Below are 25,000 nucleotides of genomic sequence, written 5' to 3'. Positions count from 1 at the left end.
GCGGTTTGGCACGTGACGGAAAGTAAAGTAAAAACAAACACTTGGTTGTGTGTTGGAAATGTAATCTCCTGAGACACGCGTACGAATTGAAGCCCCGCTGAGACCTCCGCTGTGTCTAGTAGCCTCGTTCATTTCAATTTTCTATTTTCTATTCATGTTAGAAAAGAAAAGCGAACTGCGCGTTCAAGTTTCTAGTTTTGAGCACATAGATGCCTAAAAATCAAACTCTAGAAGATAAATCTAAAGATCACAAGAATCAAACATCAAAAGATGAAAAAACATTTTACAAAAAATAATATGAAAAAAGAAAATTAAAAATTAAAATTTAAAATTTAATAAACACACAAATTTAAATAAGAATGCAAGTAAAAAATTAAAAATTAAAAATTTAAAATTTCAAATAAAAAATTAACCAAAAAACTGAAAATTGAAAAATGAAAACATGAAAATTAAAAATGTAGAAAATTAAATGGCCGGACCATCCACTGAGCTAGTTGATTGTGTTGTAATGACTCCGCGCCGTCGTTTGTACCAAATCTAGCGCGGTAATTCTAGCGCGGTTTTGAAACAAACGGTATTCCATAGCAGGAAACCTACGGCATCTGTCGGTGTGTCTCAGTCCGTCTGTTCTACGTTACGCCGTCCCGGATGTAAATCAATTTTTCAATTTTTAGTTGCAAACTAAAATGGTTTATGACAATGTAAATTCAATATTCAATTTATGTTTTTTCATTTTATTTAAGAAATTGATTTAGCGGTTACTGCAAACCATTTTATTAAAATCTAATTTCCCCAAAAATTAAAAATTGAATGGACGACACGCCAATAATTAATTTTTAGATTTAATAGTTAATTTTAGATTTAGAAATGATTTACTCTAACACATTGCAGGGCGCCTTAATTAATTTGCACTAGGGTCTACTACTATGCCTAAACATATACTGCAGCTGTTTCTAATTAGTAGTTTTCAAGAGACTTGCAATTCTTTTCGAGGAGTTGAATTTAGTAAATATAACTGCCAGCTTTGCTAATTTCAAGATAATTTTTAATCTAAGTGTCGAACGTCTGAAACATTTACATCCTGGTCTGGATATTTGCGCCGGAAGTGTAGGAGGTACCACTTATCCTAGAGAACACACGAGTCTGTTACAAGCTTCATCTACGCGTACATAGTGTTCGTGTGCTGTCGGTCGTCGAAAAGCTGCAGGAACCATTGAACGTGAGCGTCACGAGGCGCTTGAAAGGCTCAACAAGCAGGCAATGATCGTCATTCTTCTGCATCTACTTGCTACTCTGACGTGCGCAAATGCGTTCAACGTCGACACGAGCTTTCCGATATTGAAAAATTCGGGTCGTGCGGGTGAAAAAATGCAGTTTGGCGCTGCCGTCACCATTCATCAATCGGTAGATGGGCCAAGGTGAGAGAATCAGTGGTTTCGGGACTATGCCGGTCACTTGACTGCACGTGTGCGTGCATCTAGGTTGTCGTGTTGGCTCGTGCTACGTCTTTTATCTATTTCCCGGGGTAGAAGCATTGCTCTTTTGCTACTAACCTAGGCTTGTTGTCAACAGGGTGGCAATTGCGGACAGGGCTTCGTGTTTGCTTTGCATGCCAGTGTACAACTCTGGCTTCTTTAGCTATTTTTTGCTGTAGCCATTGGTATACAGGGAGGTTTCAACTCCTGCTGTGACGCAAATGTAGTCTAGCGGCAGTTGTTTTTTTTGTGTGAAACAAAGCAGACGTGGGTAACAGAACGTGGGAGTGGTAGGCTGATTTTTGTGTAATCCTAATGTTTTTGGTCTTGTTTGGATGATATTTGACTCGCAGAGCTAGCTGAAACTCTTGCGCAGCTTTCGTCTGGTGACGCGTTGTTGGTGTTATTGAAATAGATCGTGTAAATTGATATCCTACGTCATGATTTGGTCTAAGTAGGTGTCTCTTACACCTTCGTAGCTGCGTGCAATTGATGATAACGGATAGCTTTCTGGTGTACATCCTGTCTGCTGACTAACATGCTTACCTCTTTATAGTAGTGTTAATTAATTAATTGACCACATCATAGGGTTCTACCTTTTTTCATCAGCTAAATGTGTTTCATTGATGGACATCATTGTTCTCTTTTCTCTAGATCTGTCAGAGGCGTCTCTTTTAGAAAGTTTACTTTTCTTACCTGAAATTTAACATTATCAAGAATTGAGGGCCAAACACGTATTTACTAGAGCCTTTGGAAGTAATGCAAGTGAGGCAGGAAAACTATTGGGGCCATATGGCTCCTTTGGCTCACAACATTCTTAGGTATACTCTACAAGTGCATTATACAGGTGCACCCGTAGCAACATGAAAGCACCAGATATTTACACTCATTCTGTCACACAGTATTAGGAACTGCAAGAGGCCAGGACCTCTTTTTTCCTAACCCTGAGCACAGTAGGTGCAGAAGAGCAACAGAGCAAGCATTGCAGATTGTTGATATGGAAGTAATGATTGGGTGTACTGCTCCTGCAGTAATCTGGCACTATAGATATCTTCATATCATATGTAAACATTTTTTCAGACACTCTGCTTAGTGTCACCTCCCAAATTGCATAATTGCTAACTGGATAGCTATGCATTGAAAATCTTAGGCCATAACCTGCATTGTGCTATTTTTTCTAGGCTTATGTAGCATATTATGCTGTAACTTTTCAGGTCATATGTGACAGCAATTGCTGCTGCTGCTGCTTTAGTATAGTACTATGAATATGTTAGTGGCATTGTAACATTAAAGTATATGGTACAAACTACTTACTAGTTGGAGTTTACAACTTATGTGGTAATGTTATTGTATCATACTGTCATAGACTACAGATTTATTAGATAAAGATATGGCCTTTACTTATATATGTTTACATAGATTGTTGGTGGGAGCCCCCAAGTCCCAAGGAATGGACAAAACTGTGAGTCGGCCTGGTGCTGTTTACAAATGCACTATCACCAACCATCGATCTTGCCAATATGAAGAACTAGATGAGAAAGAAAAGCGACGTATCTGGTTGTTATTATCTACATCTAGCAATAATAGTGATTATTTTTTCTTTTAGCTAAGGTTATATCATCTCTTGATGTGGATAGGAGTAATCAACTGTTTGGCCAAACATTAGTCAGCTCAAAAGGAAATATTATTGTAAGTGTCACAGTATTAGGTGAAGCAGGTGGTTAGCGACCAGTACAATTGTTGCTTTTCACATGAAGGCAAGAGAGATCTTTCTTATGTTTTTGGAGCTTGTTATTAGCGATAATGTTTCTAAGACTCTACACTGGTGAGTTGTTTGATTATGTTTATTATTAGCATCTCATTTGCTTTATAGCTATAATAGCCAATTATTTGTTAAGTATGATGTCATTGATGTTTGCCTTGTGGATGAGGCATCATTTTTGCTTGTTTTGATGTATGTTACCATTACATGTTGTTTTGTCAGCTAACTAATTGTTGAGTGGTTTGCGTTTATGATTGCCTGTTGGTACAAAGGTTTATTAGTATACTGATTGTTTACTCTGTAATTTTACTATACAGGTTAGTGTGTTAATAGTCAAAGAGTTGGGTTAGTTGTGATTTTGCAATCTAATAGGCTTTGACTCCATTGAGGGTTTAATTGATTTTTATTTTTAAATATTAAATCAAGATTGGATTTACAGTTGTTAACAGCATGTTGCAAAGCAGCACCTGTCCTAAGGTCTGCTTCTGTGTAAAGCCTGGCTCACAATATTGACATCGACGTCGATGTCGACATCGACAATAGAAATGAATCCTATTCCAGCATCGACGTCGGCGTCAACATCAAAGGATGCCGCCAACGTTGAGGCGGTTTCTTTGAAGTTTGACGCTCAGCTGAGCGTCGGCGTCATATTGTGAACCAGGCTTTAGGCTTGTCTTCATGGTAGGGTAGCGGCGGCTAATTTGAACACTTCCGGTCACGCCTGGAATTAGAGCCATGTTCCTCATAAAACAAAAGCGTATTTGCCAAACATTGTATATCATATTGTAGACCAATGCATGACCTTACTCGTAAGACTAGTGGGAGTGCACGCAGTCGCTGCTGCTCATCGTGATCACGAGACGTTTGAAATATTGCGTGATAGTTGATATAACCATACGGGATCCTAATTCGGAACAGTCGTTTTTTTGCTAACCGCATTTGCAAGAATCTTGATTTGTGTGCTTCGAGTATCGAAGAGATAAAGCTACATGCACGGCTAATGAGGATAGGACTTGTGCTTGTCAAGCATGGTAGACCACGTTCCAATGTTGCCTAGGTGTTGTTGCGTATTCTTGAAATCATGAGATTTAGCTTCAGTTCTCTGTTGTTTTTATAGATGTTAAACTACATCATCGCCAAGGACGTAGTAACCATTGATCTTCAACCGATTTTGTGAGGTTTCTGTGTCATTTACGATGTGAAAGACTGCTAACTATCATCAGAGACGAAAGGAACTGTGGATATGCCTGAGCAACATAATTTACAGCATAGGAAGTGTTCATCTTTTCATCAGATGGACTTGAGTCTAGAATTTTGCAACATTGTTATTATTTTATTGTTATTAATATCAACCAAACTTTAATGTGGTGCCAACGTTACTCCTACATAGAGAAATGGTTTTTACATAAAGGAAACTATTTCTACTGAGCTCAAGGAAGAATTTATGAAAGATGTATTTAAGAACATGCTGGGCAGATCCACAACTCAGTCATATCAGGCATGTCTGTAAACATGGCGCACCAGTAGTGGTACCACCTTCTGCAGCCTGCTTTATTGCAGCCTATCCAGCACTGCTGATCATCTGTGGTATCGTTTTCATAGTCCTTACCACATCCCTGGCACAAATTTTCTTGACTACTACTAAGGGGCAAAGCTAAATCAACTTCGGCATTCCTTCATTTCTTCTTTCTTTCTTTCTTTTGCCGTTCTTTTTCTCTGAGGCATTGTACGGCTTCTTCGCTAGTTCTGATTCTCCGTAATAGTTGAGCTGAAGTCTTCCACTCTTAGAGGCAGGCTTGGTGAGCTTGGCTTGAAAATGCTCTGTGAAGATGGATTGTTATTTTTTCTGTGATTGGTGTTGCTGTTGTCAGGCGATCATAGCTGCATTTCATGTAAGGCATTGATGGATTAAGTGCACCATGTGCAATAACTTTCCTGTTTAGAGCATGAATATCTGTTGCTCAACAGCCACTGACCAAATGCTCAGGGAAAACACTATTTTCCCATAATTTCTTTAGTAGAGAGGGAAAGGATTTTTTGTGACTACTGCGTGACATGTTTCAGTTTTGTAGATTTTTAAGATTTGACTCCAGCCTCTCTTGACAGTTCGAAAGACACTCACATCTAAGGGCTGTAGAAAGTGTGTTGTATGTGGTGGTAAGCAAAATATAATTGTGTTGTTTTCCCTGGCGCATGTTACTACTTTCAGTGAGATGTGTGAGCCATGACCATCTAGAATAAGCATCACAGGCAGACTTTTGCACTGATTCTGTAGCTGGCAGAAAGAGAGCAAAACCATTCTGTGAATTGTGCTTCTTCCATCCATCCAGAGTCACTGCTGGTATATCTTGTTCCAATGGGGCCACTTTCCATCCATGCTGGATCAGCTGTCTTAGCTTTATATACACAGCATGAGAGGAAGCTTTTTGCCCACTGCTGATCCACAGGCTAGCACTGTAATATTCTCTCTGCCGGATCCACTGTCTACTTCAACAACGTGCTTGTCTCCTCTTCTGACAATGACTTTTGTGGAAGTTAGCGAAGTGGAAAGACCTGTTTCATCACAGTTCCATAGGCGAGCTGCAAGGTCACTGTACTTTAGGTCTAGCAAACCTTCATCCCTCAGTACTTCCTCCAGTTTTGTGAAGAAACCATCGATAACTTCAGGTGTGCAACACTTGGCTCGTTGGATTGTTAGATGCTGGGGTTTTCTTTCAGTTAGTTCTGGCCAGCGTTTAAAGAAAACACTCCACCACTTCTTTGATGGCTTGCCTGATGGAAAAGAGCTTTGACAACCAACATCTGCTAGATATTGCTTGAGCACACGCCCAGCCAGGACACATGTAGCTGGGTAGCCAAATGTTCCTAGAGCTATGCATGCACGAACCACTACCTTCTGTTCTAGCTCTGAAAGCATGGTAGGCCTGCCAGTTTGCTGGTGTTTAACAACACCACGGACGTGGCTGTAGAGAGTTGTTGTAGCACAGCCATAGGTCTTTGCTGCTTGATGGACTGATAAATGCTTTAACCTAAGAGCATCAACTGCTTCTTGGAAAGCAGCAGATTGAGACGAAGCAAACGTTGACATGTATTGACAATAAACGATTACTAGAGAGAATCAGGCCGTTTTAGCTTACCTTCGGCAAGATGAGGAGAAAATGGTAGCCAGAGCTTAAACATTCACCAAACTTATTCTACATTGTCAGTACAGACTAGATAAACACATGACAAAATCACAATGCGATGTGATAGTTGTATCTGGGAGAAAATAATTGTTCCAAATTAGGATCTCTGGGAGACCTAATGGTTTCTCACAAACCGCCCACATTCTGCACAATCGCGGTGTTGAAAGGTGGTCGATGGAAATGAGCGTCACTCCATCAAAGTGTCATCAGTTACTCTACAAGATTATCTAGGGTACAAGCCAATCAAGCACTTTGGTAAAAAGAAACACAATTGTGAAGTAAAGCGTGGTCAAAACTGTTTCGAATTAGGTGCCGCTACCCTATTTGCATTACACCATTTGTTTTTGGGATCTTCCGTGTATTTGGTTGTCTCCGTCTCCTTGGTCTCAATTTGTGTGTGAGACTGTTGCCACCTACTACATAATTGTCTGCTCTCTAAGTTACATTGTCTTTGTTGTTAATTAATTAACTCTCACCTTTCTATTACTTTTACATGAAGATTGCAAAGAAAGTTCATCACCTGAATGCTTCACATTTACTGTCAAATAAAACAGATATGGCTTTCTTTAATTTTTTGTGCGATTTGTTTACGGTTGATAAATGTATGGTATAGTCTATATGTCAGATTTAGCCCAAAGGTTTTTGAAATTTAGTTCATAACTATCACATTTAAAATAATTGCTATTTTATGTAGGATATAATATGAAATATTGGCGGGAGGTTATTTTGGCGGTTTGCTAAGAAATTGATAGAAAAGCATATTGACGGATTTTATTTTGGCGGATGTCACTGTTGGATAATTGATTTAGGCGTGGCCCTAGTCTCTTCCCACTTGACACGTGGATGTCATGGGGAGTTTCCAGTTGACAGCTGCTTTGTGTCCAGTACATTTTCCTGGCTTCATGGTCTCTGATTGCTGTGTAAGCTTGAAGAACAGAACCCACATGATTCCTATGCTGTTGACATTGTTATTGCTATTATCAATGCCTGATGAACATGGGTGAGGAGTCAAGATAACGTCATACCCGTATATAAAATTATTGGCGGATTTATATTGGCAGTTTCTGGAAAATCTGACAATCCGTCAAAATAGACTTCCCGTCAATATTTCATCTTATATGGTATGTTATATACCTAAGATCCAGATTTGAATGTATAGTAGAACATCGCTGAATTCAAAATTTATTAGTTCAAACATTTGTTAATGTTCATGGTCCTTGTACTATGACTCACACACGTACTAGGCTCACGGCTGTCGGAAAGTTGACGAATGTAAACCTCTGGTGTTTGTTGTGTGTTATACAACATCAACATTATGTGTTTAGACTTGTTGTCCACTGAGAAGCATAGCATGTGCACATGACACTGACAGTTGACAAGAAGTTAGCAATTTTGGTTGCATTGCAAGCATAATCCAATACCATTTTAGGGACCTTTTCATAATTAAGCTACATCTGTGATTTCCAATGAAATAAGTTTCATTTATATTTGGACCATCTCCTTTTCTCTAAATGAAAGATGCATCTTTTTGTGGTATTATGACTGTCCCTATATTTAGTGTCATCCACACAACCTTTTTCTGGTGGACATAACTGAGAGCTTTCCAAAGAGATTTGAACGATATTAAACCAACACAGAGGTGCAACTTGTGTCATATTCACATGCTGTAGTAAATGATTTAGAGTCTGCTGCTAAACACACTTTTATTCCCCTCCCTCAAATGAAACTTGCTTTGTTTGAATTGCTTATGTAACTTATGAGGGCTTCTTATGTGAGTGCTATCGCATGAGACAAACAAAGAAGAGAGAATTATTGAGCTCTGACAGTTCCAGAGAGAGTTGAGAACTAGAAGACTAAGTTTGACATAGAGTTGGTGGGAGCTGTACATATTTGGTTCAGGCAAGCATGGCAGAAAGGCAGAAAGGCATACTTGTATCAGGCAGTTTTGCTAATCTGAACAAATTTGTTAGTTTGAACATCTAAATTAGTTTTGTGGTACATGCTGTTTGGATTTGCAATGTTCTAGTATAACAGATATTATTCTACCATCAAACGTAGACTTTTGCTATAAGTCTGTCTTTTTCAGTAGCGGCTACTAGCCAGATTTGCAATTATAATTAGTGCACTGTAATTGTCATTGGTATAGGGGCACTTGGTTGCCTACTTCTATACAGTGTTTATAATTATTGTATTGTAGGTATGTGCTCCTCGATTCAAGACTAATGAATCACTGACTGTAAATAACACTAAACAATACAGCTATTACCCCGATGGTCGGTGTCTTCTTTTCAACAGCTCATATGATGGAGGATGGATGTATTCTACAGAGGCAGTTTGTAAGTTGAACCATTTGTGTTTTGAGGGTATATATATATATATATCTGTCTGTATATTAACAACTTTAATTGTAGCTGACCCACCGGAAAGGGCAAATGAAGATTCATTTGTTGGAAGCCAGTTTGGCTTTAGTGCAGCATTAAATGTTGGTCGGACAGTTTACTAGCCTAAATTGTACTCATCTTGACATTTGTTTGGATACAGAATGGAGAAAATATTGTAATCGGCTCGCCTGGTTGGCGGTTTGGTGGTGGTGAGTACTGCAACAATGCTATTCTAATCTTGATACCAACTAACTTGCATAAGTTTCTGTTATGTATTGTGCTGTTTTAATGAGTCAACAAATGAAATTTTTTTGAGTTCTAACTTTTAATGCAACATCTTAAATGTGGACATCTTCTTAATACTTTGTACTATATGTTAGTAAATGAAAATGAAGGGACCTAGGGATACATGATTTAGTCAATTAGCAATTGGCACAGCAGGAGCAGGACTCTGTCAAAATAGTGACATGTCTGTTGTCCAAATTGGTAGTAAATGTTTGTTTAATTTTGTATATCTTGTGCTTTGAAATTTGTTTGTTTGGATTACAGAAACCACGAAAGTGTATAAAATCAAATTTTTAATAACGTTACACGGTCAAGATTTAATGCTAAATTTGATTTGTTAATTAATTAATAGGGAACTTCCAGGAGTTGCAAGTAGGCTGATATCATCACTGACAGAAGTAGCCTAGTCAAATTGAATTTGTAGGACTTGTTCTATCGGGTTACTAATGGGTTAGGGTTAGTTTATTTTTGTGTGTGCAAAACATAAATAGTCAACTATACATATACGTTGGAGACACAACACACTAATACTGCACATAGATACATATGTGCATACGTATAAATAATGATGTCATGTTTGATTTCAGGCAATGCTTTTTTTGAGAACTTTTCTTACATCTTAAGTAATCACGTAGTTGCAAATTTTAACCCAAAGTACATTCGTACACCTCTTCCTACAGCAGGAGATTACGGAGGTACTGAGTTATGATAGTTTTGTTGGGTACATTTTCTATTTGTCTTACTACTGTCAGGCTTTTCTGTGGTAATTGGACAATTTTTGCAAGTTTCAAAATTGCAAACTATCATGTATGCTGTTGGAAAGCCAAAAGCAAATTTATTTACAGGAGTAGTAAGAAATATGTGTAACTCTTAAAGAAGAGACTTTGTTACTTAGATTATGGTGTTTTAGGTTGATATCTTCATTGCATCTCAAGATGTTCAACTTAAACGTATGGCCGATGTCACAGGAGATAAGGTTTGCAGTATATTTAACTAATAGTGTATTGTCAGTGTTTGAAATTCCTGAAAAAGTTTAGTTGTCAATTTTTTTGGTGTCGGAGTTTTGACTGTACAATGTTTATTATGTTATGTTGCTTCGGAGTTTAATAGTGTGATCAAAGGTCAAGAGGAGAGGGGCTGGCAAGAGAATCTATTACAAAGTTGTTACTTCAGCCAGGCTTTGATACAATAGGGAAGTTGGACTTTGTTAATTGAATTGCACTTACTATCAACAGTCTATGTCTACTAAAGGACAGCCTTTTTAGAGTGTAAGCTAAAGGGAGCCCTTTTCATGACTTTCAAAGCAACATATTGTTCAATATTGACTCAAGGGCATTTCCTTCACTAAATTGCTTTCTGTGGTAGATAGCTCTTATGTTCTTTGGCCACTCCTTTATGTGGTTCCACTGCTGTACACTTTCCTGGCTATCTAAACTCAATCAGCACATCATGATAGCTTTTTGAATGATAAGAATATAGAGAGACTTTTTATAGCATGATCTAGACGACTTTTGTAAGGTTGGCTGGCAAGCCTTCCTAATTGGCTGATCAGTTCAATTAATTTTATTAATAGCGTCTGTTTATTCTAGCACCTGCCACGCATTTGTGCTTGTGGTCTAGGAGGTATGGCACTCTGTAGACACGAGATTGCACTCCAGCTAGCTTGACTTACTACTAGATTTTACCTGTACATTAAGCCTGGTGTCACGCTTACTACAACACACAACACATTAAAACGGGTCTCTAATCACATTTATGCACTCATACAGAGAAGCAGATGATTCTCGTGCAGGGTTTGGCGAGTAACCCGGTAAAGTCTGGTTGCCAGAGGACAAGTCTGGTCGCCAGAGGACAGGTCTTAGTTGCCATTGGCGACTAAAGCCTGTCAATTTTGGACACTTGATTGTATATTGTTAATATTATCTATGTGCTATATGAGCTAGAAGATGCAAACATAGTAAGTGTGTGTGTGTGTGTGTGTGTGTGTGTGTGTGTGTGTGTGTGTGTTTGTTTGTGTTTGTGTGTGTGTGTGTGTGTGTCTGTGTGTGTGTGTGTGTGTGTGTGTGTGTGTGCGCGCGCGCGTGTGCGTGCATGTGTGTGTATGCGTGCGTGCATGCATGTGTGTGTGTGTGTGTGCATGTGTGTGTGCATGTGCGTGTGCATGTGCATGTGTGTGTGTGTGTGTGTGTGTGTGTGTGTGTGTTTGTGTGTGTTTGTGTGTGTTTGTGTGTGAGTGTGTGCGTGCGTGCATGCGTGCGTGTGCGTGCATGCATGCATGTTTGTGTGGTGTCGTCACGTGCATGCAGAGTCAGGCAGGCAGATGGCAGGTGGACGGGAGGCACAAGCATGCGTGTACATTGAATGTGTATATTTAAATTACCTTATCTACTAGAGTATCTTTTACATTTATAATGGTGCTCGGTTAGCATTTCTTAAAGAACTGCTGAGGATCTAACTTTGAAATTGTGGCAATGGTACACAAGTTGCAACTTCAGACCTTCATGTTTAAGAATGAAAGGAGAGTGAAAATCGCCCTCTTGGACTGTTTAAAGAGAGTGATATCATTCTGAGTCACACATCCAATGACAACAACTCAGCATTATGCTGAAACTTTGCAACAATTCTAGCAAACCTGGACTAGATTCAAATTAGCTGTATCATCACCAAGTACTTTTCGGTAATTCAACCCAATTTTGTGAGCTTGAAATTTTGAAATCAAGCAGATTAGTAGCATTATGTCTTCGATATTAGGTAGACATAAGGACTATTAGGGAGCGTAACTAATCTTACCAAAGATCCAAGATGGCAAGTGACAGTTGTTTCATCAGTGATTTACGAACTTGATACCAGTGACAAACTTGGAGCTGTCACGATTTGCTTTCCATCTGAAACGATAATCTTTTGTAATTTTCTCGCAATGATGGCATGTCCACCACTGTGGTGAAGGCTATCTAAGTGTTCTTAGTGCAAACAGGTATCACAAAACAGACACTGCAGAAAACCTGCACATTGACTAGATTTAAGTGGATAAGGTGTGTGCTGGGCCAGATCCATTCTCTCGTTCTAAACATATAAATGATTCACTGGGGCAAGAATTACAACGAGCGAATCCATACGTCAGGATGCAGATGATTTGCCAGGAGCACCTATGTGAGTCCCTTGCAACTGCCATTGGAGAATATCTCCAATACTCAAAGAGTTCTCTGAACCGTTAAACCATGAACCATGGTCTCTCATCCGCATCAGAGAACAGAGCAAACTCAAGCCTCAGGACTAAAGACTATGAGTAGTGTGGCATAAGCTTTTATGGTGGCCTGAACTCGCTATGTCATGGTGCTGTCTTTGGGAATCTGGAGCATTTCCAGGAACCAGTGCCACCTGCTGCATCACTCCTCCCTGTCGGCACCATTGCTGTTGATCCACGACTGCTTATTCGACAGGGTGAACCTGCTTATATTGCAGCTAACCTCCATATCTGGAGGTCATTCCAATATCCGCCACCTGTCGACGTGCCCAGTAGCAGACAGCTCTGCCTTGGGAATTTTGTCGCAACACTTAGAGCAGTTCTTACACTATACCTTTGTCAACCAGCTTGTGACTGTCTTCTCTCTTCATTTCGAATTGTCAACTTTTCAACTTGTGAACATAGCAAGTTGTACATATGTGGCTCTTTCAGACCTGCCAGACATAGTTCAAATACAGAAATAACACTGCGATGACTTTTTTAGTGCTACGTGTTGTATATCAAAATTAGAGCTGTATATCAAAACCCAGGCCTCGAAGACTCATTTGGCGTTGTTGTGACATACTGGAAACAGCTACGACAGCTAGAGGGTCTGGTACGAAGCTGTAGTTGACAGTGAACTGTAGATTCATACATAAGCCGTAATGATTTAGAAAGTGCTACAGAATGCACTCCACCTTTATAATTAAAGCAACAACTGTCAAGATTTTACCCTCAGATACCTAGCGTCTGAACGCTCCTGCAAACGTGAATTTAGGTAGAAATTTTTTCAAGTTTTTCAATATGAGGAATGGTTGTCAAGTGCGATTTCACATAGTTATATTGCGTTATCTACCATGTTTTGGCAATAGATCGACTTTTGTTGTGCTTTGAGTGCCTGACTGCCGCTAGATTGTTGCACTGACTAGGTCATTGTGCATCGATTTGATACATTGTATGAGTTTAGCAAATATAGAGCAGGCATAGCGTTTGTTTCCGACCTCGAACGGTTTCTGGTGAAAACGGGCACTTTACAAGCTGCAAGTGATGGACAAGAATTTTGAAGTCGTCACTGATACGACATTGGTATCTCAGAAGAGAAGCCACGGAGGTGCACGTCAAGGGGCAGAACGTTGTTGCAAGTGCACAGCAAGTGTTATGAAGACTATTCTACTATGCGTAGTATCTAGTACGCGTTCTATCATCACAAAATGCCATTATGCTGTTCTAGGAGTCCTGATGTAGGTTTTCACGAAGTGTGATGCGCCTAGAGCGCATAAGCATGCTCACAAATCTTGACTGTCGCTTCAATTGAGGAGTGCGAAGGAGCATGAGTTCAATTACGCTTCTCAAAAATGAAGGTCTGCGACTTCTTTTTGTAACTAAGCTTGATGGTTGCTATGATATACAGCATGTAGTTATTAGCCTGGCAAGTTGAACCTGGCAGCAAAATCTAACTTGGTATTTTTATAGTTTTTATAGGTTTCAATTTAGATTATGGTTTTGTTGTAGCGTGTTGTAGTCAGGGATGGCCTTAATTAAAGGTAGCGAGAGTTAGGATTGACACTCGGCTACCTTAGTTACGGTACTTTTTGTATTCTATTTTAATGCTGACCAATTGTAGTTTATTCTGTAACTGTCGTCTTTACAGGAGCCTGGAGCAATGTTTGGCTATGCTCTTGCATCTCTTGATCTGAACAGTGACGGGTAAATGAACTATGTGGTGATTGTTTCTAGATTATGTAATACATTTGTTTATGCTTAGATTTGATGATTTGATAGTTTCTGCACCATTTCATGGCACTTTTGGTGTTGAAAATACTGGGAAAATATTTGTTTTTCTTTCTGGCAAGGTAGTAACTGTAGATTGATATGATGACTTGACTTTACAATGACTGACATTTTGAATGTTATGATCTGTAGTATTACTGTTTGAAATAATTTGTTTTGGTTAGCACACATTCTTAGCTCCAGTTGAAATTGTTGGACCTGAGAAGGGTGGCTTTTTTGGGTTGGCTGTTAGTGCAATAAGTGACATTGATCGTGATGGATTTGGTGGTACGATGAGATTCAATGATTGTTTCATATTTTTGTACTCAAGTAATTTTTTGTTTAGATGTTGCAGTTAGTGCACCATTCTTAGGTTCATCATCAGGGGGAACTGTATATATTTATCGAGGATCTCAGTTTGGCATTATTGAAACCTTCAGCCAAGTAATTGCTTTCATCTATGTTTTTGTATACTTGTCTATCTGTGCACAAAGGTTTCTGTTTTTCTGTGATTGTCAGTTTGTTTATATGCCTATTTATTATTTATGTATTGACAACTTGTATATTCTGGCATTTGGTAGGCTTTGTTGTTCGACTTTTGCTGTGTTGTTTTATGACTTTTGCTGCTTATTTGTTTGCTGCCTGGATGCCTGTTTTAAATAACCTTAAGTTAATTTGGTGTGTGTAATTTTTTGACGGTTACTCTATTTTTTGCAACTAAATTGCAGAACAGGTGTTGTCATAAGAGGGTTGATGAAATATGTACTATTAAAGGGGAACTCCAACGGAACTACAACCTGATCTCAACATGTAGGCTTTATCGTGAAACTTTGTGCTGCGTTACTTTCAGGCTAACAGTCGCTTTGGTGGCGGAGAAAGAAAACACATGTTATGTACCGAGCATGTTCGAGACTGACAGGTCATTGGCGCTAAGCTCCGCCTACACCAAATGAAGTGCCTGTGAAGCTCAGTTATCTTGCCAGTAAACTACTCGAAAACTAAATGGGAATGGTAAGTATAGAGGGATCTTGTGTTTTAAGGCCTTAGAAGAGCTCTTTGCAATGAAAGTAGGATGGTAGATGCCGTTTTCTCGTAGCAGACTTGACCCTCTCCTTTCACAGAAGACGAGGCTAGCGCAGTAAAACTCAACGCTGATTAGTGTTAGCTATCGTTCTATCAATCTATAAAGAGAAACATTCAGAGAATTCAAATATGAGGTTCTCTTGGAGAGATCTGAGTAATCGGACACGTCCCTTCAAACAGCAGCTTGGCAAAATGTTACAGGTGCAGAATGGCTTTGATTGAGCCTTAGACTTTTACCCGAGTGCAATGATGTACACGGTGTAGCTAGCACTGTAGCACGTAAGTTGTTTCACCCTGCACAGTGTATAGACTCGTGACCATGGCAATATACCGCCCCTTTGTCATTCCCAGATACTGAATCTTGTAGCGCGGCTCATGAGACATCTAGAAGCCATGCTGATTGCCAAAGCTGAGCACCGAACTGCTACCTAAAATTTGACGTGGATGTAGGACTAGAAAACAACAAGAAGGGGTGTGTCCGCCTACACAGGTCTTTGAAGAGAACGTCTACGCTTTCTTGACGTACTAGAACCTTATGCTTGTTTCTCATTGTAGATCAATAGAGCAAAGGCTAACGCTAATTACCGTTGAGTTTTATTGCGCTAGCCTCATCGTCTGTGAGAGGAGAGGGTCAAGTCTGCTTGGAGAAAACGGCCTCTAGCATCCTACTTTTGTTACAAAAAGCTCTTCTAATGCCTTAAAACACAAGATCCCTCTATAGTTACCATTCCTGTTTAGTTTTCGTGTAGTTTTCTGGCAAAATAACTGAGCTACGGAGGCAATTCATTTGGTGTAGGCGGAGCTTAGCGCCAATGACGTGTCAATTTGGTGCATGCTCTGTACATGCCATGTGTTTTCTTTGCTACCAAGGCGATGGCTGGCCTGAAAGTAGCGCAGCACGAAGTTTCACTATGAAGCCTACATTTTGAGATCAGGTTGTATTTCCGTTGAAGTTCCCCTTTAAAGGAATACTTTGTCGTTAGCGCTATGCCCACGCAAATTTGATTGCATAGCTATGCAATCAAGATAGACGGTTGGTCTGAGCTACAGAGTAAGCTGGATACGAGAGTGCAAGATAATAGCAGCAAATAGCGTGAAAACAGAGCCCATACGATGGTCACGTGAGAAACATTTCGTCAACGTACGGTACCCGGAAGATCAACCGCTAAGTTGAGGGTTTTCCGTAGTAAAAGAAATACAAATACAATACAAATACAAATACAACGGTCACTAAGCTAGCCGCGCTGCCATAAAAAATGCTAGAAGACACTCGCAAGATGTTGAGAAACTGTGCTCGTGGGTTATGAAACGGGTGTGGATGCACATGCATGGCTGAAGAGGTCAACTGCACTGCATTTGTGTGCTTGCACTTATTACGTGACCTATTTATACCACGTGATCATCGTATGCACTCTGTTTTATGCTGATATGTAGTGCTTGCATGTTTAAACCCGGTTTTGTGTAAAATGTAACCCATTTGGTGCCTTCGACCTGAGGAAAGATGACGAGTTGGTTTGCACGCGACCTGAACTCTTCTTCAACAACGAGATTACAAAATCACTCCAGTACGTTTTCTTTATTTGTAACGGTGACTACGCTCTGATATTTAGCTTTGCCTGTAGTTCATCCCAACCTTCCAACTTGATTGCGTATAGTATTTGATCAAGTTTGCAGGGACGTAGCGCTAAACGACGGAGTGTACCTTTGCTTGAGCTAAGATACCTGAGACCGGATACTCATTTGACGGTGTGCTAAGTTTGGAACAGGATGTATACTTACTAACATAGAATTGACTAATATCGGGTAATCTAATTTTCCTAAAACAGAAGAGGCTGTTCTGTTGTAACAGGCCAGTGCATAGCCAGAACTAAATTACTACAGGGACCAATTAATATTTAAATGTAAAGATAAGATCATATCAATTGCATTCAGCATGCTATCTTTAATTGTCACTAAATATAGGTTTTATGTATGCAATATACAGTAGACCCTCACATATCTGTTCTTCTGGGCAAGCCATGGAGCAATAGAGGTCGGATAAGTAAAAAGAATGGATAAGCGAAGCATTGGAGTACCTAAGTGTTCCAGTCCACTTTTTTGAGTCCTAGTATCTGTATATGGTCTTAACTCTGAAACATGTACAATCGCTAGTGATAAAACGATTGCATGAAAACGTACTATGTGTACTATATGCAAACTACAAGCACTAAACTAATCCTAGAAGCCTCCTTATCTTTGGTCGCCTCACTGCACGTTGTCAGTGCGCTTGTGCAAATGAGCTTGTGACGTCATGTCTGCTCTGCAAAAAGGGTTGAAGATGCGAGTGGTTAGATTTGGGAGGGTTGGATATGTGAGGGTCTACTGTACTGTAGCATAGACTGTAGGGTACTTTGTTGTTATCTTGCTTAATAATTTACATGCCAAAAATGCAAAATCGGTCTATCGTAGAGTGTTAATACACTCAGTAGATTTCATATGGTTAGTCTAAGTTACATTGCATGCTCAGGTCTTATTTAATTAAGAGTAATGAAGCTGCTGTTCAAAGAATTCTTGGTGGGTTATGTATGTCCTAACATTGACAAACCCTTATCTATGCCAGTGTGCGGGTGGGCATGTAGGGACATAGTAATTTTATTGTGGTCAGTATTGGCAGAGCAATTATATGCACGTAATTACGTGTATGATAGCATAATATACTTAAGTCTGAAATGACTGCTGTTGGTTTTTAAGAAATCATGGCTACTACGTGAGTGGCATGCATTCCAGCTAGTATAACAATAATCTGCATGTACTGTACTTTTAGGTGATCAGAGGAGAAACGTTTAATCTGATGTCATTTGGTTATGCACTTACCAGTGCTGTTGACATTGATGACAACAAGTACCCAGGTCTATCCAGTTGACTATTGACAGTGTTTTGATTAACAACTTAATTTGAACAAATAGATTTACTGATTGGAGCATATTTGTCAGAGTCTGCTGTATTGCTCAGGTACAGCATTGAGCTGACAATTGACATTTGTTGTTGCTGGAGTTGAAATTCATTGATTATATTGTGTATAGGACACGACCAATTGTCATTGTGAATTCATCTCTTACAGCTGACCCTGATGTCATAGATCTTTATAAGCCCAACTGTCATTATGACGGAAAAAATACATCATGGTAATAATAATGTATTTTCATGTAAATGGGTGGTCAGGTAGAAACACAACTGCTTGTCTTCATGAGAACACAAGTGTAAGCAAACTCATGAACAAACAAACACACAGGCAACTGATAGGCAAGGTAGACAAGCAAGAGAGCAAGTAATTAGCAGTCAGCTAGGCAAGCATATGGACAGACAGATAGACTGTAATTTAGTATTGCAGTGTGCTTGCTACACTTTAATGCTAACACAGACTGACAGACTGACAGACAGACAGAAGATGGATTTGCAGCCACCAAAAGAGAGAAAAAGAAGAAAGAAAAATATTCAAACCAAGAGCACCCTGGCCTTTATCATCCAACATTTTATTCCACTGGCTTTTGAACGTTTTGGTTGTTAGGGAAAGTGGCAGTATCATACCTAGACCAGCTGGCAAGAAGAGTCTAATGTCATCATGAGGAAATTGAGAGCAATCTCTGAGGCAGGGAAAGAAGACTGGGATGACACTGAACTAGACATTTACAACTTTATTCGTTAGTTGTTGTTGTTGTTTTCTACAATATGCTTTGTATCAAACTGTCTCATGTGGGATACTAGTCCACGCACCTTTGGCCATTCTACTTGCCATTATCATAACATCATTGAAAGGGGCACATTATAGCAACATTCAACAGCGAATGTTTTACGTATCCATATTTCAAAGGGCAAAATCCAGAAGTCAACCGTTTCTTGCCTTAAATGGCCAGTCACTCGACTCACATGTTTTTCTACTTGCAGCTACTAGCATTCCGGTTTCAGTTCTCAAGCATTCTGCGATGCGACTGGCACGCATGCTCAAATCAAGCTGCGATCACTGGGACCCCATACAAGGTGTCTTGCTCATTGCCTAGGCTACACTTGTTGCTTGCATGCCACTGCATGTTGGTGCTACAAATTGTTTCATTATGTGAGACTACTGGCTCTCGCTATTGTGCAGCTCAGTTCATCTGATTAGAAAGTTCTGCTCAAATATACCCTAGGAGAAACTGAGCACTACCTTGCACGTAGACGTGGACACGTCACAGACTGATCTTGCACAGTAGCGAGACCCCTTTAAAAATCACTTGTAATGAAAAGATTTGTAGCACCAAAGTGCAGCAGCAAGCAACGAGTCAATGCATGAGCAAAACATCTTCTATGGGGTCTCGGTGATCACAGCTTGATTTGAGCACGCGTGCTAGTTGTATTGCAGAATATGCTAGAGAAGAGAGACCGGAATGGTAGTAGCTGGCAGTAGAAAAATGCACGAGTCTAGTGATTGGTCGTTTGAGGCAAGAAATGATTGACTTCTGAATTTTGCCGTATCGAAATGTAGATACATGGCCAGCAGGTTCATTTTTCAAACATTGAATATTGATAAGTGGAAAAGTGCAACTATGAATATGTGAAAATATGTTGTTAATTGAATATTGAACTAATGCGCGCCCACCCAATGATGCTATGATGATGGAAAGTAAATGGCCGAAGGGTGCACGGATTAATACTAGCGTAGTTGTGTTAGCTTCACTTTCACGTAGAATTCAAGTTCGTTACCAATAGTGAAATACCTTTGACAGATAGACAAACAATTAGACAGATTTTAGATGTTATGTACACGGCATTACAGTTTTGGCCTCTTTGTTGACTATTCTTTGTTTTCAAAGTTATCATGCATTAGATTGAGAAATGAACATTCGTTTTCTCTTGTCGGCAAGTCTGTTGTTCTTCTACAGGTCTTGACCATATCTGTCAATGTGATGATGCTAGTCAAATTCTGGTGGATTTTATTAATTGCTTGAATTTTCAGCAGTTCTTTAACTGTTGTACTGTAGATGGCTTCTATAACAACATAGATCACAATGCAGTCAGCGTTGATGGCAGATAGCTATCTGACGCCTGCCATAAGTAATGATAACTAATTGTTAGCACTCTGTCTCATTCAGTGCTTTGTCTTGATTGTTTGCCTCATCACCTTTTCAAGCAGGTTGTCTTCTTTTATCACTAGGGGGCCTTGGAATAATAAATTTCATAGACTCTGAGACTATGGAGTGGAAATTTATAAGACATCTGCCAGTTGATGCAATCATCAAGACAAGCAAGCCTCTACATGTTGTGCAACCATTGGATCAGCCTCTACATGTTTCCAGTCTTGCTGCTTGGTGCTACAAAAACTTTGAAATGGTTATAGTAATTTGTTCTGGTGGCATGTGAAGGAGGTGTCCCAAGAATATGTGGGAGTGGTTGTAGTGATGTGTTCTGGTGAGATGGTGTCCTGGTGAGATGATGTCAAGACTATGAAGGAGGTTTTCCAACAATTTCTGGGAGTGGGAGAGGCTTGTTTGTTTGGATAACTTTGTAAAACCCATAAAAGATATGGAGAGGCTCATTGAGCAGGTGCTTGGAGGCTTCTGTGTTATAGGCAAGGGTCTCAATAGTTCTTACCCAGTACTTGTTTGGCCTTATTCACAGTGAATACTGTAAAGAAATTGGCAATAATTTAAAACGTTCCTCTAGGGTCAAGAACATGGATCTTTTAAACATGTCTTACATTGCAACTATCATGTTGTCTGAATATTTTCGGACGCAGTATGAAGATCCTGTTGTAAGTCTGATGTTGGACCTTATGAATGGTGTTCAGAACATTTTAAAGTCTTAATCGATAAGGGGTTGTCTATAATTTGTCTCGATTTTTACAAGCATGCAAACCATGTGGTGGTTGGAGGGTTGAAGGCCCAGACATGCTTTGGAAAATGTACACTTTATTATTATTAGTCTTATGTGCATTTATGGTACAATAAATAAGGCTGACATGCAGATCGATGTACGGAAGGAACTTGTGTACTGTGGGAAGGCCATCCATCAGACTTCTAGTAACTCTCATCAAGAGTTTGTGTGAACATTTTTGTGTTCATCAAAATCGCGTGAGAAGTCCAGCAGTGGTGAAGGCTCAGAAGAAATAGAATGTGTCTGTCTCAGATAGGGCTACAGTACTGCAAGAACTGACATGCAAAGCCTGCAGAAAGATAAAGCAACAGATTGCTGGTGAAATGGCTACGCAGCCTGCTTTCTCTCTATCTTTCCCTGGATGTTCTCTCCACCTTCTGTACGTAGCAGGAATGGTAGGAGCTGGAATGGAGATTTCAATCGAGTTTACCAGGCTAAGCAAGCAGCATCAATGAGATAATGCGGTGATTGGGCATTTCTTGTTTGAATTCTAGACCAATTGTGTTAGTGCTGAGCTGACTACTGAGCTGACATTGGTATGGGGTGGATACTATTAAATTTCATGATATGTTGATGTACATTTCATGCTTGTGCTTTAATTGAATTAAGGAGGGAGAGGGTTCAAGAAAAACAAATGCAATGTATGATCATAAAAATGGGGCCAATTATGGATAACTCCCAATAGAAACACAGCCAAATGTCTTTCTCTGCATTCTCAGTCATAGGTAACAATGTACTGTTCCTAAAATTGCAAAGGTTTTGTCCTCATCCAGGCTGATTGCTCTTTCAAGTCTAATGGAGGTATCTGCTCTCTAGCTTTTGGAGATGCACTTTGTTGTCATACTCCTTGTGTCATTTGCTTGTAGAAGAAACAGTGTTTGCTGACTTTGCTTATTTCGAACTTGAACATGGGGTGTCAATGCAGAGTGAGCCTGAGTTTGTTGCTCCCAAGTTGCTATTCGGTAGAAGTTCCATTGTTCTCAAGTCTGTTGTTTGCAATTTTTTCAATTCAGTCAGTAGGGTGTGATAAATTGACAGAAGTTTAAGGCTTTCTTGACTTGTCCAGTTATGTTTATCATATGTACATTTTGGTCTTTTGTGTACTTACAAGGACCGTCTTCAGTTATTATCTTATCTCACCTGTACCATTCTTTTTGCAACAGCTATTCATTCTATTTTATCTGAAAATATAATGCAACATTCCATAAAATAGTTACTTTGCCTGCATGCTTGGATGATGTTTTGCTGGGGAGGTCTGAGAGATATTTCTTTTCAATCAATCAATCAATCAATCTATATGTCTCTAATACCAAGTGTAAAATTTTTAGTCTGGTTACTTTTATCACTGATTTTGATGGAATTCCAGTGTGTCATGAGGGTCTAAGTTGTGTCATCATCTTTTGATGTGCAAAGCAGGTGGTGACCCAGTTCACACACGTAATTCAATCACTGCTTTGTGGGCTGAGTCTATGAAGTTTACACTTGAATCACAAAGTAGCGGTACAAGGTCGAATATTGACTCTAATGACATACTCAATATCACACTCTTGGACCATCAAGCAGGAAAGATATTAAATCTGGACATCACAGTTGTACATCCTTGGTGTCGAGATGCATTGCCCAAGATGACAAGAGAAGACGAAGCAGCTGCTGCCAGAAGATTAGATAGCAAAGATAAGAGTCAGTCAAGAGAGAGTTGTTGCTGGAGTAGCTGCCTCATGCAAACCTTCGGTACTTGAGATCTTTGTTTGATGGGGATGGAATGGACATGAATAGTCTGTTAGAACCGTATCAGTACAAAGAAAGAACTACAACTTAGTAGAATTTGAAACCATTAGAATGGCTGTAACATTACAGAAATGCATTGGAACTACTGTTGTAAACACGATGAGCAGTATTGGACAATTTTAGTGGAATTAATTTGCGACGATAGAGTGTCATGTAACTTTAGTTATTTTAAAAGTTAAGGCCATTTATGCACTATGTGCAGCAACGACATATTCATTCATTCATTCATTTATTTATTCATTCATTCATTCATTCATTCATTCATTCATTCATTCATTCATTTATTCATATATATTTGATAGATATTGTCATCACAACAGATATATGTTTACAAGAAACTAACCAGGGCCAAGAGCTCCTATGTCACACTACAATTCAGCTAAACCCGAAAAACCGTCCAGCGGGAATGTTAACAGTTTTCTGGCCAATTGATGTCTTGCCCACAATGCTGAGATCTTGTTGTGGATCATCTTTGCGTTTTCTTTCTGGAGACAGACAGCTAACCGGATGAACCAATCCCTTTTAAAGTGGCTGGAAGAAATGTTTGAGACAGATGGTGCCAGCAATGAAGCTTTGTTTAGTGTCTCTTTAGCTCCTTTCCCCCATCTTCCGTAGACCTCAATAGCAATATGTTGGAAAAGGTGTCCAAGGTTAGACGCCTTTGTCAGGTATTTTGTGTTCTTCTCTTACTCCTTAGCAGTTGAAGGAAATCCAGCTCTTTCACTGCTGCCTAATAAGTTAGTCGTTGACCATGGGTGGGTCACGGTGATGTTGCATGAGCAACAACTTCTTGCCATTGCCGGTAGTTGTAAACTGCAATATTAGGGCATTGCTTGCCTTTGAATTGAGCCGTGATCTCTTTCTTACAACGTAAATCTACAGACCACAGCATGTCGTAGTAGCTGTCCAGAAAGTGATCGTGACGACAAATGGGGCCACCACCAAACTTGCATGTTAGGAGATGGTAACCTTTCGATTAATATCCTTATCGCATTGGTTGACGCATTTCTTGATATTACTCAGCTGAGGAATGGACACTCCAAGTCACATAAGAGCTGCAGTACGAAACTGAGCATTGTAAGACTAAAATTTGCGAACAAGGAATTGCCTCAAGCCTTTTCCCAGCCAAAGAACCCCACTACTGATAAGCCTTGCACGGTCTTCTTTGGTATGGCAGGACTGTAGGAAATTCTGAAACTGTCTGTCTTTTCTGATGGCTTGCAGTCTGGATTGAAGACGTTTTGGTTTTGCAGTAAGCCGTTTCAAAGATGGTAACTCTTTACCATACTGACGCCACTTCATTCATTCATTCATTTATTCATTCGTTCATTAATTAAAAGTTGTTTTGTAATGTTTGCTTATAAGACAGACAGACAGACAAACAGACAGACAAATGGACAGAATCATGTTTTAATAAACAAATTAATTTTGACTGACAGACGGATTGACAGTGTGACGAACAAAGGGATGAATGGATGAACAAACAGACAGGTATTGTAGTTTTGTGATTGAAATTTACCGCTATGTCTTTTGCTGTTTTACTACAGTTTTAACTTGTCATTATGCTTGTCATTTCAAGTCAAACCTGGCGCTGATCCTATCCAATCTCTCAGTCAGTTTCTTGGATTTTTAACTTAATTGTATTGCATTGTAGTGTATAGACTAATCTTTATTTTAGGAGTCACGTATGAAATTGTTTTGGACACTCTTCGGAGAAAATTAGTATCTCGTGGAGAAACAGCAGGCGCATACAAAACTGCAATCAATACGAATATGGTACTAAATGGTATTGGTGAGAAGACATGCACTCACTTTCTTGTGGCAGTACATGTATGATTGTAACTAATGCAAGAAATGTGTATTTGGATCTTGAAAACATATTTGTTTGTGTAGAGTGCTGCTGCAGATCGAATTTATTCTTTTGACAACATTATGAGAATTACAGATGTCGATTTTGAAAATGAGAAGTTGAATAATGGCTTTCCGCAGCTGAAACCTGTTCTAGATTTTAACTTACAGAAGAAAGAAATAGTCAACTCTGTTAAAGTACAACTGCTGTGTATTTATGATCCTTGCAGTCCAGATTTGAATGTGGAGTTTTTGCCGGGGTATGCTGGTTACTGTATGTTCTGCTATTTGTGTACAGCTTAAGAGTTTGC

At 39.5% G+C, this 25,000-nt stretch overlaps 1 protein-coding gene across 2 annotated transcripts in view; it reads left to right on the top strand.

Moving 5' to 3' along the window:
* Positions 1 to 1,124: 1,124 nt before the first annotated feature.
* Positions 1,125 to 25,000, top strand: part of LOC134186722 (integrin alpha-V-like) — a 35,769-nt gene continuing 11,893 nt past the window's right edge. The window contains exons 1-20 of one of the 2 annotated variants that reach the window (XM_062654753.1): positions 1,125 to 1,418; positions 2,895 to 3,025; positions 3,082 to 3,164; positions 8,620 to 8,758; positions 8,834 to 8,904; positions 8,964 to 9,012; positions 9,676 to 9,711; positions 9,769 to 9,783; positions 9,841 to 9,938; positions 9,999 to 10,064; positions 13,963 to 14,018; positions 14,077 to 14,164; positions 14,267 to 14,369; positions 14,428 to 14,525; positions 17,968 to 18,052; positions 18,110 to 18,155; positions 18,227 to 18,328; positions 24,389 to 24,453; positions 24,520 to 24,671; positions 24,735 to 24,949. In XM_062654753.1, the coding sequence (XP_062510737.1) occupies positions 1,261 to 1,418; positions 2,895 to 3,025; positions 3,082 to 3,164; positions 8,620 to 8,758; positions 8,834 to 8,904; positions 8,964 to 9,012; positions 9,676 to 9,711; positions 9,769 to 9,783; positions 9,841 to 9,938; positions 9,999 to 10,064; positions 13,963 to 14,018; positions 14,077 to 14,164; positions 14,267 to 14,369; positions 14,428 to 14,525; positions 17,968 to 18,052; positions 18,110 to 18,155; positions 18,227 to 18,328; positions 24,389 to 24,453; positions 24,520 to 24,671; positions 24,735 to 24,949 (1,856 nt within the window). In that variant the 5' untranslated portion in view covers positions 1,125 to 1,260. Of the gene's footprint in view, positions 1,419 to 2,894; positions 3,026 to 3,081; positions 3,165 to 8,619; positions 8,759 to 8,833; positions 8,905 to 8,963; positions 9,013 to 9,675; positions 9,784 to 9,840; positions 9,939 to 9,998; positions 10,065 to 13,962; positions 14,019 to 14,076; positions 14,165 to 14,266; positions 14,370 to 14,427; positions 14,526 to 17,967; positions 18,053 to 18,109; positions 18,156 to 18,226; positions 18,329 to 24,388; positions 24,454 to 24,519; positions 24,672 to 24,734; positions 24,950 to 25,000 lie in introns of both variants that reach the window. The other variant, XM_062654752.1, reaches the window with a different exon arrangement.

This window comes from Corticium candelabrum, chromosome 11 (assembly GCF_963422355.1).
Source record: "Corticium candelabrum chromosome 11, ooCorCand1.1, whole genome shotgun sequence".
NCBI classification, from domain to species: domain Eukaryota; kingdom Metazoa; phylum Porifera; class Homoscleromorpha; order Homosclerophorida; family Plakinidae; genus Corticium; species Corticium candelabrum.
The sequence above is the reverse complement of the archived record's forward strand: the minus strand, read 5'-3'. Positions and strand labels throughout refer to the sequence as shown.